The 18,750-nt window shown below is 34.2% G+C and overlaps 1 protein-coding gene across 1 annotated transcript in view; it reads left to right on the forward strand.

Annotated features, from left to right (window-relative positions):
- The window catches only part of LOC100917708 (cytochrome P450 4V2), a 36,964-nt gene extending 22,427 nt beyond the window's left edge, over positions 1-14,537 (forward strand). The window contains exons 6-11 of the mRNA XM_003773015.4: positions 5,387-5,513; positions 7,536-7,715; positions 9,404-9,506; positions 10,418-10,552; positions 11,320-11,499; positions 13,028-14,537. Coding sequence (XP_003773063.1) covers positions 5,387-5,513; positions 7,536-7,715; positions 9,404-9,506; positions 10,418-10,552; positions 11,320-11,499; positions 13,028-13,188 — 886 coding nt within the window. The 3' untranslated portion in view covers positions 13,189-14,537. The remainder of the gene's footprint in view (positions 1-5,386; positions 5,514-7,535; positions 7,716-9,403; positions 9,507-10,417; positions 10,553-11,319; positions 11,500-13,027) is intronic.
- The last annotated feature ends 4,213 nt before the right edge of the window (positions 14,538-18,750 follow it).

Consider the following 18,750-nt stretch of genomic DNA (forward strand, 5'->3'; position numbering starts at 1 on the left):
TCTGCTTAGCAAAGCAGAACATGAGCAGGGAAAACAGAAGCTACCAGGGTAATCTTATTCAGGACTGTGATCCATTGTATCTAGGGAAAGATAAGAAGGTTAAGATTTTAGTTGACACCAGTAGTCATTTAGTGGTAGTAGCTATGATGGGGTGGGGAATAATAGTGGGAGAGCACCTCAACTTTTCTTGAATTCAAATCTTCCAGCATTTCTAGAACAAATGAGGCTATGATGATTGTTGAGAGAAGTTGCCTCAGAGTAGCTGGGCTTGAATCCTGGCTTTCATACCAAGTTAACACAAGGTTACCTCTGTTGATTTTTTAGACCTTTCCTTAGTATAAAATGAGTGAATAAGACTGGATGATATAAGGTCCCTTTCTGCTCTAAATATATTAGTTCAGACAGATGGAAGATCTTGATCTAGCTTTTTACATAAAATCTTAGCTCTCTTTCTCTGCTTCACTTCACCTTTTCCATCAATTTCTATGGAATTTTTCTTTTTCTATTTCTTTTTTTAAACTTTAATATTTTCCCTCAGTTACATTTAAAACAAATTTTTACAAACTTTTGACTTCCAGATTCTCTCTCTTATCTCCAATCCCAGCCCCCATTAAGAAACCATATGTAAAGTTATACAAAACATTTCCATAAAAATTCATGTTGTGAAAAAAAGTATAGATCTCCCACCCTAATTAAAAAAAAATCTGAAGAAAGAGAGAGAGACAGAGATAAAGAGACAGAGACAAAGAGAGGGGGAGAGAGAGAGAAAGACAGACAGACTGAGAGAGAAAGAGAGATAGAGAGAGACAGAGACAGAGAGAATGCTTCCATCTATATTCAGACATAATCATTTTCTTTTCTGGATATGATTTTTCAACATAAGTCGTTCAGACAAGCTGCGGATCATTGTACTTTTGAGAATAGCAAAGTCATTTATTGCTGATTATCCCAGAAGGTTGTTATTACTTTGTATACAGGATGTTTCACTTTGCTTGAGTTCATGGAGGACTTTCCAGGGTTTTTTTTTTTTTTCTGAGAGCATCCTCTACACTATTTTCCATAGAACAATAATATTCCATGACAACCATATATCACAATTTATTAAGCCATTCCCCAATTGAGACATCCCCTCAATTTCCATTTTTTTGCCCTTAGAAGAGAACTGCTACAAATATTTTTGTACATATAGGTCTTTTCCCTTTTTTTAAACAAAAAATCTCTTTTGATACTTGTGCCTAGTAGTGGTATTGTTAGGAAAAAGGATATTCATGAATCTGTAGTCCTTTGGGCATAGATCATATCTTTTGATCATTTATCAAATGGGAGTCTCTTTCAAAATAAATAAACATATGTAGATCCTTAGATTGATCAGTCAGTTAGAGTTCTATTATTTTACTCTTAATCTTTCAGGATTATATGCAAAATATTGGCTGTTCTATCAGCCAACAACCATAAAATAAGATCTCTTTGAAAGGCACATACACACATTCATATGCAATACACATACACAAAGACTTTAAAATAATCATATGTAATTAATGTATAGAAACATTTACTGTGAAAATTAGTTTTATGTTTATTTCCATTTAGGTGAAGATGCCTTATTTATTTCTATCAGATTTATAGATTTAGAAGTCTTCTCATTTGTACTGAGATAAAGAATCAAATGAATTATTATTGATAATAATAAGAACAATAACACCCAATGGAATGGACATAAAGTGAAAAGAATTTTAATACATAGTTTGAGAATTGTAAAATGGATAGACAACAGCAGATTGAGATAGGATTTGAAAATATTCTAATAGCAATCCATATAATATTAAGAAGTCCAGAACCCTTACCTTATTCTTTCCTTTTGAACCTGTTTTTTTTTTTTTTTTCCTTTTGAACTGTTTCTTCTTTCACAACTGTAACTAATAGGGAAATAAAAAAAATTTTACTTGGTAGCACATGTATAAACAATATCAAAGTGCCTACTGTCTTCAGAAGAGGGGAGAGAAGGGAAGGAGGGAGAAAAATTTGGAAGTCAAAAAGTTAATATTAAAAATTTTCTTGACATGTAACTGGGGAAAAATAAAATATGATTTAATAGTAATAATAAAACTTTTAAATTTAATAATCAAAACCATCTATTTTACATTTTGTAATGTTCTCTATATCTTGTTTGGTCATGAATTCTTCCCTTTTCCATAGATCTGACAGAGTATTCCTTGTTTTTCTAATTTGCTTATGTCACCCTTTATGTCTAAATAATTCACCCATTTTGACCTTATCTTGATATAGTGTGCAAGATGGTTTATACCTATTGTTTTCTACTTTTCTCAGCAACGTTTGCCAGACAGTTATACTTCTTTTTTATGGGAGAATTCATCCCGTTCATTTTCACAGTTAGGATTACTACCTGTATTTTTTCCTCTATCTTCCCCCATGTTTACTTAATTTCTTCCCTTCCTACTTTCCTATTGGATAAGATAGATTTCTATAGTCAATTGATTGTATACATTATTCCTTCTTTGAGACAGTAATGATGAGAGTAAGATTCAAGCAATGCCCATTGCTCACCCTCTTTTTTTCTTTCTATTGTAATAAACTTTTTTACCTTTTCATGTGAAATTCTTTACTCCATTCTATCTTTCCCTGCCTTCTGCACCCAGTGTCCTCCTCTTCCTCAGCCCTTAATTATATTTTAGATCATTCCCTCAAATTTACTTTTTACTCATACCCTCTGTTTATGTGTAGTCATTCTAGCTATACTATTAATGGTACAATTTTTAAGAATTATAAATATCTTCTTCGCATATAGGCATGTAAAGAGTTCGGCTCTATTGAATCCTTTTTGTTTTCTTTTTTTACTTTTATACTCTTTTTAGGATTATCTTGGATCATGATATTTTTTGTTGAATTCTTGTCTTCTTCTCATGAAAGGTTGAAATCTTCTATTTCATTGAATATTCATTCCTTCCTCTTTTCTCTTTGAAGTATTATGCTTAATTTCACCAAACAGGTAATTCTTGCTTGCAGTCCTAGCTTCTTTGCCTTCTGGAATATTGTGTTCCATGATCTCTGATTCTTTAATTGTGTACCTGCTAAGTCCTGTGTAATTTTGATTGGGGCCCAGGACTTGGAATGTTTCTTTTTGGCTACTTACAGTATTTTTCCTTGACTTGGTAGTTCTGTAATTTGTTTATAATGTTCCTTGGAGTTTTTATTTTGGGAAAATGGTGAATTCTTTGAATGCCTATTTTGTCCTCTGGTTTCAGAATATCAGGGGAGTTTTATTGGGTAATTTCTTGAAAAATGCTGTCCAGGTCTTTGTTTTGATTTTGGCTTTTTGATATTGATTCTGACATTGTCTCTACTGAATCTACTTTCCAGGTCAATTGTTTTTTCCATGAGGTATTTAACATTTTCTTCTATTTAATTTTTTTTTTTTTTTGTATTCATGAAATCTCATTGAATCATTAGTGTCCACTTATCCAATTCTTACTTTTAAGGAATTATTTTCCTCAGTTAGTTTCTATAGTTCCTTTACCATTTAGCCAATTATATATTTTAAGCAGTTGTTTTCTTTTTCCAAACTGGTGACCCTTTTTTCATAATTTTCTTGCATCACTCTCATTTCTTTCCCCAATTTTTCTTCTATCCCCTATATGATGTTTAAATTCTTTAAAGCTATTCCATGAGTTCTTTCTGTTCTCGAGATTATTTCCTGTTTTTTGTTTGGGCTATGTCTATAGGTGTTTTGACATTATTGTCAACTTCTTAGTTTGTATCTTGATCTTCCATGTCATCATAATCACTTTCTATAGTCAGAATATATTTTGCTCATCTTTTTTAGTCTTACTTCCTTTCTTTTAAATTTGAGTTCTACTCTCAGGGTGGAAGGGGCACTGTCTCAGATTTCTTGTATCAGAGCTATAGGGCCTGGCTGTCTACCTATGCTAAACTGATGCTACACTGGAACCCTTGTGTTTGGTGTTGCACTGAGGGCTGGACTGGGGATGGTTGGTGCTACTGGAAGCCTTAAGTGTCTGGGAACTTACCTAGTACTGAGCCAGGATCCTAGTGCTTTTGTGTGCTGAGGCCAATGGGGTGTTTTTTTGTTTCTCCAGTGTACACTGAAGCACATAATAGTATAGTCCCTGGAGGTTGCCTGTTTGCCCAGGGTTATGTTGAAGCACATGACAGTTCTCAGAGCTAAGGTCTGACCTTTTCCCTGGCTATGCTGAGGAATGTGGGGGAACCTAGTATTATCATTAACCTGTTTTATAGGACTCAAGATCTTTTGATAGTTTGCTAAGGTGGGGCTTTCCTGACTTTTTAGGATGTTTCCTGTCCTTGATTGCACTTTTTCTTTTATCCACGTGAGACAGACCTCTACCAATTTTTCAAGTTTCTTAGACTAAAAGACTGTTTCACCCCATGTTTTTGCTGGTTTCACAGTTCCAGGATTTGTTTTAGGGCACTATTTTATAGTTGTTTGGAGGTGAATATGGGAGAATTAGAGTGATTTACTGCTTTTTTTCCCACCTTGGCTCCCAGAAGTAAGCCATTTTTATCTTAACCCCATTGAAAAGATGAAAATAATGAAACAATAACATAAATGATGCTGGTTGACATTTATTTAGTGTTTGATTATTTTCAAAATCCTTTCTGTATATTTAATCCTAATAATGACCTTATGAAATATATTTTTATTGATGCACTTCTTTTTTTATAACTAAAAAAAAAAAATTCAGTAAAATGATGTCAAAGTAAGTCCTAATTATCAAAATTTTTATTACAAATAAAATGACTTAATTGATGAATTTGGTATCCAAACCATAATTGAAATCTGAGTAGCTTCTTTCCAAGTATCTTGAACTAATGCTGACCTTAACGTAATGATAATAATAACAATATTATTATTAGATCTAGCATTGATATAGCACTATCATATTTGAAAAACTCTACAATGCTACCTCATTTGATCCTTCAACAACTCTTGGAGGTAGAAATTGCTATTACTCTCATTATACAGCTGAAGAAATTTACGTAGAAGAGGTTAAGTTACTTGCTGAGGGCCACACAATTAGTAAATATTTCAGGCTAGATTTGAACTCAGGTCTTCCTGATGCCAGGCCTGGTGCTTTATCCATGTTTATTCTTGTCTTCATAACTATAAATTAGTAACTATAGTGCCTATAGACTTTTAACCTAGGTATAATTTAGTAATTATAAGTAATTAGCATTAAAGATATATGTATATATATATGGAAATACACAAATACATATATGGAAATGTGATAATAATGCCCAACAGGCACTACTTTGAAGGATTCTTGTTGGATTTCATTCTCATCTCAATCTTAGCTCATTCATTTAAAAAAATCTTTGATTGTAGGATGACTGATATAATACTTCGCAGAATAAAGATGCCTTGGCTTTGGCTTGACGTATGGTATCTTTTGTTTAAAGAAGGATGGGAACACAGAAGAAGTTTAAAGATCCTTCATGATTTCACTGACAAAGTATGTTGCTTTTCCCCTCCCTCGCCACTCTATCTCATTTTGATAAAAATTAAATAGAATAGATTAAATAGACATTTAGATAAAAATATTCTGCAGGGGTGAATATAGACAAAAGTTTTTAGAAGTAATAGAAGTTGGATTTTCTGGTTATGTTGTGCTACCTGAGAAGACATTTAAATTTCAAAATGAAATAGCTAGTTAAAGCCTATTAAAAAAAATAACAAGAGAGATAGTGACACCTTTTAAATGTAGTTTACTTTATATAAAATGTATGGATCTGAAAAATCAAATGCTAGTTGATTTGGGTGGGGTGAGAAAGAACTGGTATTTCAAGTCACTTTTTAAATATCAAAGTAAAGGTTTTTAAAGAAATTTTATTGTGAATTCCTATCTAAAGTAAGCAGTTGCTATCTTGATTTATGTTTTATGTAAATCTTTTTATATATTTGATTTGCTGATGCTTTCATTCATCGATTTTACTGTTGCTAGATCAGTTAAGTGGATAATCAGCTAACAAATTCTATTGAAAAGCAATTTGATTGTATTGAACTGTTATTTTATATCATCTTACTATTTATAGACATAATCATATCAAGAAAGAAAGGAAAGAAATGAATGGAAAGAAGAAAGGAAGGGAAGAAAGGGCAAAGTAAGAGAGGGAGGGAATAAGTTTTTATTAAGTGTCCATTATGTACCAGGCACTGAGCTAAGCTTGGGATATAAATATAAACAGAAAGCTAGTCCCTGCCCTGAATTGCTTCCTTTTAATGGGCTTGATGTCTTATGGGGAGAATCAACACACACAGGAGAGAGAAGGAGAAAGACAGATAGAGAGACAAGGCCAGAGATAGAGAAAGAAACAGAGAGAGAGAGAGAGAGACAGACAGACAGAGAGACAGACAGACAAGAGACAGAGACACAGAGAGAGAAACAAGAGACAGAGAGACAAAGAGAGAGAAACAAGAGACAGAGAGACAGAAAGAGAGAGAGAGAGAAACAAGAGACAGAGAGACAGAAAGAGAGAGAGAGAGAGACAAGAGACAGAGAGAGAGAGAGAGAGAGAAATGGGGGGAAGAGAGAGGAGAAAAGTACCTGACTTAGGTTTTGAAATCCAGAAAATGAGAAACAGAGTCCAGAGAGAATAGAAAATCCAAAAGAAACTCAACATTATGAGAAGGGGAAAAGACCTGGTGAAAAAGTAATGCAGGGTTGGTAGACTTTTCAGGACAAGATGACACCAGATGATGGGGACAGTTCCAGGATGAACAATCAATAGAAAAGACATGAAAATGAAATCTATAACATTAGGGCAGAAACTGGAGGAGAAAGAATTTTAAGCTTGCTTTTATTTTTATATCAAATTTATTGTTCATTGTCATTACGATGCATACAAATACACATATACGCACATTAACACATAGACAAAACTGTGTAATATGCTTACCTGAGTGAAAATTCTAAAATTTTAGATTTCCTCTCAACAGTCCTGTGTGAAATATATAGTGTATAGTATGAGTATGTAAGATATATAGTTTAGCAGATTATCCTCATTTTACAGATGAGGAAACTGTGGTAAAGATAAAGTGACTTGTGGGTTATCTTAATAGTGTCAGATCTAAGACTGAGTTTAAATTTTAAGACTTGCTTATTTTTCAGTACATCATATTTGTCTTTTAGGGAGTCATATTAACATTTCCATTCTTTCTCCCTAGTAGAATAAAAATTTTCTGAGTGTTGACACTGGGGGATCCATTTGTTTTTGTTTTTATATGCCCAGTACCTGACACATGGATAGCATTCAGTAATGCATATTACATTACATTAGAGCCATATCCCATTGGGAAAAATGGTAAATGCTATGAGTCCTAAACATTTGGTCCTTTAGAAGAGTCTCTGAGAAAAAGCTATCAGATGCTCTATTGCATCTTGGGGCCTTCTGATGCCATTTTTCTTTCTGCAGAGATATTTTTAAAATGTAGGATATATATATATAAATGAAAACTTTCCCTCCCCTATTTAAAGGTTATTGAAGAACGAGCCAGAGAAAAGAAGGAAAATGAGGCACAGAAGAATGGTGATGTGAAAGCAAAAAACATCAAGAGGCAGGCTTTTCTAGACTTGCTTTTAAATGCAACTGATGAAGATGGGAGCACACTAAGTCACCAGGACATTCGAGAAGAAGTTGACACTTTCATGTTTGAAGTAAGCTGTCATATCATGGGGCTTTCTAAACATCACTGAAGAGATTCTTAGCATGTGTAGTATTCTTTCAAACCTGATTCAGCAGATCCAAAATGTTTCATGTCATATGCCCAACAATCTTCCTCTTTTAGAGTGGTAAACTTTTAAAATCCAAAATGAACCATTCATCTAAAAAAGCAGAGGTAGAATTGCTTTCTTTTTTTTTTTTTCTTAATCAAATATGTATTATTTTATCTTAGACTGATAAAAATAAGTTGGTGGTGGTGGATTTTTTTCCCTAAAGGACTTAAAAGTTCATTCTTATGTGTATCATTGTCCTTATTTGAAAGTTCAGAAGGTAGTGGAAGGAGTGTGATATTGATGATATTCCTAATGAAAGAATGAAAAAAAACTGTTAGGTAGGGGGAGAGCATAATCTCAGGGAGGAGAGATTATTTCCAGAGATCAGTGGTGTCAGGTGTGTGATAAACAAATAAAGGAGAATAAGAACTGAGTAAAGGCCACCTGCATATTGAAAGGCAATAGTAATTTTAGAGAAAGAAGTTTTAATTAAATAATATCAGAGGCCAGATTACAAAGTGTGTGAAAGGAAAGGAAATCGAGGAAGTTAATGAGATTGTTATTTTCTAAGAGCTTAACTCAGAAATAAAGGAGAAGTAAAAGGATAATAGCTAGAGGGCATATTAGAGTATAGCTGAATGATTATTAAGAATAGTGGAGAATTGGGGAAGTTTGTATGCATCAGGGAAGAAGTCACTAGGGAAGGAAAGAATAAAAATTAGTGAGATGAGATAATAGTTGGGTGGTCTACTAGAGAAGACAGATAGGATGCGATAGAACAAGGACACAAGGAGGAGAGGTTGGCCTTGGTGAAGAGAAATGCTACCTCTTTATTTATTTTATTTTTTTTTCTCATCTTTAATTTCCAAATTTGAGTAGCAAATATTTCTAAATAGATAGTAATATGGCTATTCTATATCTGCATCATGAGGATATAAGAACTGTCTACTTAAGCTACCACATTTCTATATAAAATGTATCAAATGACATGACATACTTAGCCAGGCCTATAATTAATAGTGAGAGCTTAAAATACAGTGTCATTCCTTCCCAATAGATTTCTCCATTTTAAATTTATGCAAACAGGAAAAAAAATCATACATTAAGCTTATTTGAAAATTTGTAAGTTCTGAGTCTTTCAATATTTTCTGAGGGGACCCGGAAACTCTGAAAATCCTTAAATGAGAAAATCTCCTTCAACTCTGCCTCAGTGAGGGACTCCGCCCCAAGGACAAACAGTTTCATCTTTGTTATCTGGGTGGGTCAGCTCAGTCCTGAAACTCATCAAATTCAATTCAAATTCTAGCCCTAGCTGAAACCTAGCAAGGAGCCAATTTGGGACTTCACCCATGAGCCCCCTTTAGAGAAATCTCTCATTATAAAAAGACCCAAACTAAAATCCTCTCTTGACAGAGGTTCCAAACATGCCATGCTATGCTATAATGCTACCTCTTTATTAAAGACTATTCTAAGTCATGGTATTAGAATTATTATTGCTTTCTACATTTAATCATATTTTATCCTTTTCCTTGTCATACTCTATCTGAAATAACATTATAAGAGAGGATTTTTTGCTTCTCCCTTCTGCCCTTCATTTCTCCATCAATACTTTTTATTTTTCTCCTTAGGGTCATGACACAACAGCAACAGCTATGAACTGGATTATCTACTTGCTAGGTTCCTACCCAGAAGCCCAGCGCAAAGTACACAATGAACTGGATGAAGTCTTTGGTGTGTTAGATGTATTCACTTATTAGTTGACCTAGGGATATAAAAGGACACATATAAGTGTACTACTTGGGCAAATGAATATCCTACTTGGATTACATAATCATAAATTTAAAGCTGGAACAAACCTTTAAAGTCATCTAGGCTACCCCCACATTTTACAAGAGAAGAAACTATGGAAAAGAAACAAATGGTCTGCTTCATAAGATTCTTGAAGTAGCATGAACCATAGATCTGTTCTGACAATTGGTCTCACAGCCCTTAATGGAGGCATAATTGAGAGACTAGGAAAGATCTCAGTGTTGTCAAGAAAACATATGAAACTGACTTTATGGTGAAGATTTATCATCCAGCCCTTAGATATAGTTTGTGTTTAGGCTTCAAACAATTTTCAGCCCAGCATAGTGCACAAGACTTTTTTTTTTTTTTAAAAAAGAGTAGACAGTGACAAAGATAAAAATTAACACAGAAAAACAAAATTCCCAGAGCTACTATACTCCCATCTCTCCCTTCTTCCAACATTATCAGCCAAACAACCATTTAAAGAACACTAGCCTTGAGACCTTATCAGCTATCAATAGGCAGCTTTAGGATAGAGTGAGGTTAGTGCCATCATAAAAGTGTTTTTTTTTTTTTGTTTTGGTTTTGTCATAATTACAATCTTTTCAAACATGAACTATCCTATGTTTCTGATTATGGTAACATAATAGTATCATTCCCATACACATCTATGTTCCATAATAATTATATATACAGAGTTCTAATTTAGGGTATTTTTTTTTTTTAGCCATGTCTTATTCTTTTACTGTGAATATTCAGCTTTATGTGTTTACATTAATTTATACCTTTTGATGCTTTTCTTCATTTTCACTAAGGTTTTTTTTTTATTGTTGTGTTGTCATTTTTTAAATAAGGAAAATCCGACCGCCCTGCTACAATGGATGATCTGAAAAAACTTAAGTATTTGGATTGTGTCATCAAGGAAAGTCTTCGTCTCTTTCCTTCTGTTCCTTTTTTTGCTCGTACTCTCAGTTCAGATTGTATTATGGGTAAGCATTTCATGTCTCTTTTGGATAGTTTGCTCCTGTCAAATGGATTGGAACAAGCCTCTAACTTGTGAGTGGCCAGAGCTGAACAAGCAGACAGAACACAGGAGAGTTAGGGATTAAATAGAAGTTTAGTTAATTTCATAGTGAGGAAAACACTTGCAAGCAGAAGTTCTGAGGAGAAAAGCTTAACATGCTGGGCATAGACAGTGCTTTATATACATAAAAAACCACACATGGAATAGACCATGATACAATCATTCTTAGGTCCTGAGTAGCATTTCCCATGACAGGCTTATATGTGGACAACACAGGTGTTTCTGGGTCCTGTGGGAACAGTATCCAAGTTGACTGTCCCACACAGTAGGGTACAGAACCACAGTAGGGACAGTTAACATGTTGGGAATAAGATTGTTCCATTCATTTAGCAGTTAGAAGAAAAAGGGATTGTGAGCATGTCAGGAGGTATGATGAATGGCTCTCAGGCCCCTGGGAAATAGGGGAAACTATAACAAGTCTAAATAATTATTAATTAATATGAAAACCATAAAGTTCTCTGCTAGTCAAAGAACCCCACTTTGCCAAAGGGTCAAAGAACCCCACTTTGCCAAAGGGTAAAATCATCTAGACTGCAAAGGATTATTGGTATACCAACTCTGAGCACAGCCTGATTGCTAGAACTTAACTCTGGAGATTAGGATGTCTCCAAAATGTGATGACACTCTTATTGGCAGTAAACCCCTCATGTCTCTTTGGCTTTTTCCATGTAGCTGGTTACAAGGTTCCAAAAGGGACCGAAGCACTTGTCTTACCCTATGCCCTGCACCGAGATCCAAAGCACTTTCCAGACCCTGAAGACTTCCAGCCTGAGCGATTCTTCCCTGAAAATTCTCATGGACGTCATCCTTATGCTTATGTTCCATTCTCTGCTGGACCCAGAAACTGTATTGGTATGTACAATGTCTGACTTATAATGAAACTTGTGAAAAACATTTTTGTGGACATCATACTTTTATTTTGTCATTTTGCCATGTTATTAATCTAAATAACAGACCTGAAATCAAGTAAGAGTAGCAGTAGTAGTAGTAGTAGTAGTAGTAGTAGTAGTAGTAGTTGTTGTTGTTATAAGTAGCAGGAGGAGCAGCAGCATTTTGTGTGGCTGTTGTTCTGTTGTTTCAATTATGTCCAAGTCTTTGTGACTCCATTTGAGTTTTCTTGGCAAAGAGAGTGGAGTGGTTTACCATGTCCTTTTCCAGTTCATTTTACAAGTGAGGAAACTGAGGCACATAGATTTAAATGACTTGTCCACAGTCACATAGCTAGTAAATGTCTGGGGTCAGATTTGAACTCAGAAAGATGAGTTTTCCTGACTCCAGATGTGGCACTCTATCTACTGTACTATCTAGCTGCAAATTGCTTTATAAGCATTACTTAATTTGATAGTCACAATACTCTTGTGAGATAGGTGTTTTTGTTATCTGCATTTTACAGATAAGGAAACTCAAGCAGGCAGATACATTCAAAAAGTATATGCCAGGACTGAGAAATGCCTCCTGGAAGAGGTGGTAGTGAGAGAGTTTATTTTTCTCCTCCACAAAACTGCCAAGTTGATATTTCCAAACACATTTTCTGAATATCTTGCTTCTCAGAAAAGGGCAGTGACTCCCTGTGGCTATTGCTATAAAATGCAAATTCATCAGGGTGCCAGTTATTTCATATTACTCCCCTTTAGAGACTTCATGTTCCATTCAAATGGGAAAAACAGTCATCTAAAACTTTAATTTGATGTCTTATCTCTTCTTTCTCTCCCTTCGCACAAGTTGTCCTGTATTAACTTTCTTACTACTATGTCTTAGAATCTGTATTATTCTTGAGGCTTGGCTTGGCTCAGCTGTTGATTCCTGTCCTTTACCTTTCTTAATTCCTGAAATCCCTTTCTCCCTATTCTCTTTGTATATTTATTTATTTGCATGTGTTTTAGTTTCCCCTGCCTCTCACCTCAAGGACAACTAGGTGGTACAGTGTGTAAATCTCTGCACCTAAAGTCAGGGAGACATGAATTCCACTGTGGTCTTAGATGCTTACTAATTATGTGATCCCGAGCAAGTCATTTAACTTCTCTGCTTGCCTTGATTTCCTCATCTGCAAAATGGTGATGATGATAATAACACTTATCTCCCAAAGTTGCTGTTAGGATCAAATTAGAAATGTTTGTAAAAAGTAGTCTCTGGTACATGGTAGATACTTAATACATACTTGTTCCCTTCTTTCCTATTTAGCTTTTGTCCCTAGATCCACATTTTCTATATACACAGCAGGTATTTTATAAATGATTATTGAATTGAATTAAAAGATATGTAGGAAGTCAACAGGTAAGAGGAGGGAAAGAAATTTCAGACCATACCTAATATCACAGAGATCATTGAAACCTGTCTGTGAATAAACTTTGAATCTGTCTTGTGTCCATTAAATTTTAAGGTCAGAAGTTTGCAATAATGGAAGAAAAGACTCTAATTTCCTCTGTGCTGAGACGTTTTCAGGTTGAATCCATTCAAAAACGGGAAGAACTTGGCCTGATGGGAGAAATGATTCTTAGGCCAAAGAATGGCATCTGGATTAAGCTGAAGACAAGAACATAGGAGGGTACTTCAAATTTGATCAGTTGCATCAGCAATTCTTATGTGAAAGATATGTGGGAGGGGGAGGGAGAGAGGGAGGAAAGGAGGAAAGGAGAGAAGAAGGAAGGGAGAGAGAGAGAGAAAGGAAGGAGGGAGGTATGGGAGAAAAGAGGCAATGGAGGGAGGGAGAGAGAGGGAAAGGGAGAGAGAAGTGGACCATCTAGTAGAAGACTCATTTTAAATGCATGATCTGTCTATTTTTAGTGGCTTTAGAATTAGAGCTATGATAACAGAGTTTGTGTATATCAACTATGAATACAAAAGTTGGTAGTAATCAAGTTCTTGAAATGCTACCCCAGGTGGTCACTGATATTAATCACAGGGTGAGCAGATAACAAATTTTCCAATTTAAAGGATACAGATTTGTTGTTATCTTTTTGTAGATCCAAATAAATCAAGGAAATCAATGTATTTTTTAAAAAAGAAATGCTGACATTTAACTTTTATTTTTCATAAAATCATAAATACTTTAAAAACCCTATTTTCTTTGACTCAGTTATACTTTTACTGATAAGATTCATCCAGAAGAATAGTTACAATTCCTTTGAGATAAAAGATCTATTTTGTTTTGATATTTTTTGGGGAAAAGACCTAATATTTTGCATTTTTTTGATCTAAGAGATTTAAAAATAATTTTATGAATTATAATTTTGCTTGCAGTAAAAGTTATTTCAAAGCACTTTATATTTTCAAAGAACTTAATAGTTTTTATTTGTTATTCATAATTTACATAAAGAAAAAAGAAATTTTAGAACTAAGGGGAAATCTTAGAGGACTTCAGCAATTTTCACACCCTTTCTTCCCCAACTATCTCTCCCCGAGAAAGCCATCACCTGAAAGGAAGCAGAAATATCTCTGAAGAGCCAAAAACAAATGTGTCAGAATGGATACTATGAATCCCATGTCATTTAAAAAAAAACTTTATTGATTTTTTTACTCAGCAAATAATTCTAATAAAGTTGTTTTTCTCATTGTTTAATGCACAGAAAATAATAACATACGTGATGTGGGAGGGGGAGGATCAAAGTCTTACATTGATAGCATAAGACAGTAAAACTTGGAAGTGGACAGAAATATGCAAGAATGTCTTTCACTTAGAAGGGAAATGCTTCAACCTTTGCTGCTTGAATGTGGTAGAATTCAATTATTCAATGTGTGTACATAAAATGTAAGTGGTGTGGTTTTTGTTTCTCAGTATAATATGGCCATGGTTATCATATGCTTATTGAGTTGTCTAATAATCATGTATGGAATCTGAAATATTGAAATGAGAGCACTAACTTTTGGAAATAAAGTTTTTTTTTTTCCAATTTCTAAACAGTTCTCTTCTTTCTCCCACCTCCCCCACTTATAATGAAAAAAAAAAGGAAAAAAAGAAAATGAAAGTCCTTGGAATAGATAATAGTTAATATTTACTTTGTGTCTACTATGCCAAGTATTGTAAGTACTTTACAATTATTAACATTTAATAATGAGACAAAAACAACCTCACAATAACCTGGGAGGTAGACACTATAATTAACCATAATTTTACAGATGAGGAAACAAGACAAATAAGTTAAGTGATGTATCTAGGGTCAAGTAGCTCAAGTCTGGGGCCAAATCTGAACCTTTGACTTTAAGACCATTATTCTATCCATTGTCTTACCCAGCTGCTTCAAATTACACACACACACACACATACACACACACTTACAATATGTATATACCTATGTGTAGTACACAATACATACATATATGTATATTATACACAATATATAAATATCCCAGCATATAGGTCATGGACATTCAAGTAAAACAAATTCCCATATTGACTGTGTCCAAAAATACTTGCCTGATTCTACATTTTGAGCCCAGTATCTGTCAGAAGGTGGGTAGAAATATAATTGATTATATCAGCATTATAAGTAGATATACATATAGATAGATACATGTACATATATAATATATAACATCAATATCAACATAATTGATTATATGAATAATAAAAGTAAAATAAAATGATTATCAATAGATGAAGGAAAAGCTTTTGATGAAATACAACACTCATTTCTGTTAAAAATACTTGAAAGTACTGGTATAACTGGGTTTTTCCTTAAATTGATAAAACAAAATGTTTGTCTAAAACTATCAGCAAGCATTATTTGCAATGGAATAAAGTAGAAGTCTTCCCAGTAAGATCATGTGTAAAACAAGGATGTTCACTGTCATCAATATTATTGAATATTATATTGGAAATCCTAGCAACAGCAATAAGAGAAGAAAAAAGAAATTGAAGGAATCAGAATAGAGAATAATTTTCTTTATGTTTGCCCATCCCTGCACTTCTGGTATAAATTCTACTTGGTCATAATAAACAGAAGGGTTCACTGTTCTTTAGATTCTGTGAGATAAAAGCTAGTGAGATGCAAGTTCCTGTGGTGAGATCAAAGTTGAGATGAAATTTCTTGAGGCCTAGACTGCCTCTTGACCATGCTGCTTCCAGGTTCTGCTGTTCTTTAATTCAAGGGAGACAGTTTTGACCTGTCCATTGTTTACTTAGGTAAAACCTTACCCTCTGAAGTCTTCTCTGAAGTCCTTTCCTTTACTCCTTCATTTTTACTGCTCTGTGTTTATTTCATGATGATTTTCTCTCAGTAGATGAAATCTAGAGACCCATTTCAAAGATGTGATCTGTTTTCAATGGCTTCAGAAATAAAACTTTGAAAGCAGAATTTGGGTATATCAACTCAGTACAAAAATTGTTGGTGATCACGCCTTTGAAATGTTTCCTCAGATCATTGATGTCAATCACAGGATGATTAGTTAACAAGTAATCCATTTAGAGATTCAAATAAATCAAGGAAATAAGGGTTTGTGTTTTTTTTTTTTTTAAAGAGAAATACTGACATTTAAGCTAAGTGGTCAAGAAAGTTTATTTTTTTTAAGTTTGGAGATAATGGAATGGTTTATCATTTTATTATCCAGCTGATTTTACAGATGAAAAACAGACAAACAGGGTTATATGACTTAGAGGTCACAGTCCTGGATTTGAACTCACGAAGATTAGTCTTCCTCATAAGGATTCAGACTGAGGATTCCACTCCAACACTTAACTGCCCTAAATTAGATTACATGCATCTCATGAAATCATTATATGTATCTCTACTTTTTTCTTTCTTCCTTTTTTTTTAATGTGGCTCATTTTTCAGGGAGGCAGTGGAACAGTGGAAAGAAGCTAGATCTGGAATCACAGAAGCTGTTATATTCTGTTTTTGATAGAATCTTGAGCAACCTAACTTTCCTCAGCCATACCATCTACCTCTAATCTGTGAGATTAATTATCTATGAGATATTTTTCTGTAGATTTTACTGAAGATGATTTATAGTTTCTATAATGACAATATGAAATTGCTTTGAATTGACATCACATAAAACACATATGCCTTCTTATTAAATATTCATTAACATGTATAAATAAGTGAACAAATACATGAAGCAGTGAATGAATGGAGGAAGTACCCCTTGGTGCTATTGAGAAAAACCTAGATGGCCTGGATGGACCATGGATCTGACCCAAATTAGCATATAAATTCATCAACTGATTCCTCATCATTAGTTTGGAAAATTCTTTTAAAAAGTCAAAATAGAGCAAATTTACAAGTCATAGCATCATGGATTTAAAGCTGGAAAAAATTTTAGAAACCATGTAAATCAACCCCCTCATTATAGATGAGGAAACTGAGGGCAGGAGATCAATTGACTTGTTTAAGGTCACACAATCAGCATCAGAGGTGGAGTTTGAAGCCAGGTTATTTGACTTCAGAGCTAGCAATGGGTGGTTTCATGGACTACTTATGCAAAAATGGAGAAAACTCATTGAAGTTCACTTCATATAATATGTGAACAGTAAAGGACATAAATAATGATTATAAATAAATCATTAATAACTTGGGTTTATCAAACATCAGACCACTATGCTTCCCACCCTCCCCCACCAAGCTGAGACTTAACCTCAGCCCAAGGTCACATAGCTAGGAAATGTTAAGTGTCAGATCAAATTTGAACTCAGGTCCTCCTGACTTCAGGCCTGTGCCACCTAGCTTTCCCCACTGTGTTTTTTTACTTCTGTATGTTGTTTCTCATCAGTACCACCGATTACCTTTCTTATTTCTTTACTAGTATCAAATTGTTTAGATGACTATTTCTTTATATTACAACGTGAGATCAGGTACTGCTATATACCCTTTATACTGCTATATACCCTTTATTTCCCTTTAAATTTTTAACCTTTATGCTGAGTTGTATAGTAATTTCTTTCCTATTTCAATGACATTCCAGTTTCTTGATCAAGAAGCTATTGTATTGCTAAGTGAAATGAGTAGAACCAGGAGATCATTATGTACCTCAACAACGATACTGTACGAGGATGTATTCTGATGGAAGTGGATTTCTTTGACAAAGAGAAGATCTAACTCAGTTTCAATTGTTCAATGATGGACAGAAACAGCTTCACCCAAAGAAAGAACACTGGGAAATGAATGTAAATTGTTTGCATTTTTGTTTTTCTTCCCGGGTTATTTTTACCTTCTAAATCCAATTCTCCCTGTGCAACAAGAAAACAGTTTGGTTCTGCACACATATATTGTTTCTAGGATATACTGTAACATATTTAGCCATCTGGGGGAGGGGTTGGAGGGAGGGAGGGGAAAAGTCGGAACAGAAGTGAGTACAAGGGATAATGTTGTAAAAAATTACCCTGGCATGGGTTCTGTCAATAAAAAGTTATTATAATAAAAAAACTTTTAAAAAAGAAGCTATTATATTCACATTGCATTTTAAAGTGTACATAGCACATTATAATTCATTATTTCAATGAAGCACCACAAAAACAAGTGAAGTGGGTGCAACATTTTTATCTTCATTTAACAGATGAAGAAACTGAGTCTAAAAGATATCTAGTGAATTCCATACTACTTCTGAGATTACCACTACCTTGGTGTTTTCTTTGAGGCCTTACTTATGCTTGCTCAGCATCTTCAACTAGTTTAGAAATCTAGTTGTTCCTATTTCCACATTTCTCAAGAATGAAGGACAAACAGCTTCAACCTCTGGTAAATGATGAATAAATGCTTGTTGATGGTTTGATTCATTATTTATTTCAATCATTATTTGATTCATTATTCACAAATGATGTGAGTTCAAATCCAATTTGAACTTAATTAGTGAGCTAGCTCTAACTTGTTTGTCCTTAGAGAGTCAGGTGTTAAATTTTCTGTATGAGTATTTATGCCTCAGAAATGGGCAAATGCTACAAAACCAGACTTGCTTTATTGTTTTGTTGATATCCAGACCTAAGAAATCAATGGGAAAAATGTTAATTCCATGTAAAAAAGTGTGTCATTGGTGCACGTTTTTCCTCCGGAGCACTTGCTGTTAAACATTTACCCACCTACAACCTGCTATCCAAATTCCACCTATTTCTTGTACCTCTATGACCTTGACAAACCAGTTATCAAAAAGACTTGGACTAAATGGACTCTG

Source organism: Sarcophilus harrisii, chromosome 6, assembly GCF_902635505.1.
Source record: "Sarcophilus harrisii chromosome 6, mSarHar1.11, whole genome shotgun sequence".
Lineage (NCBI taxonomy): Eukaryota > Metazoa > Chordata > Mammalia > Dasyuromorphia > Dasyuridae > Sarcophilus > Sarcophilus harrisii.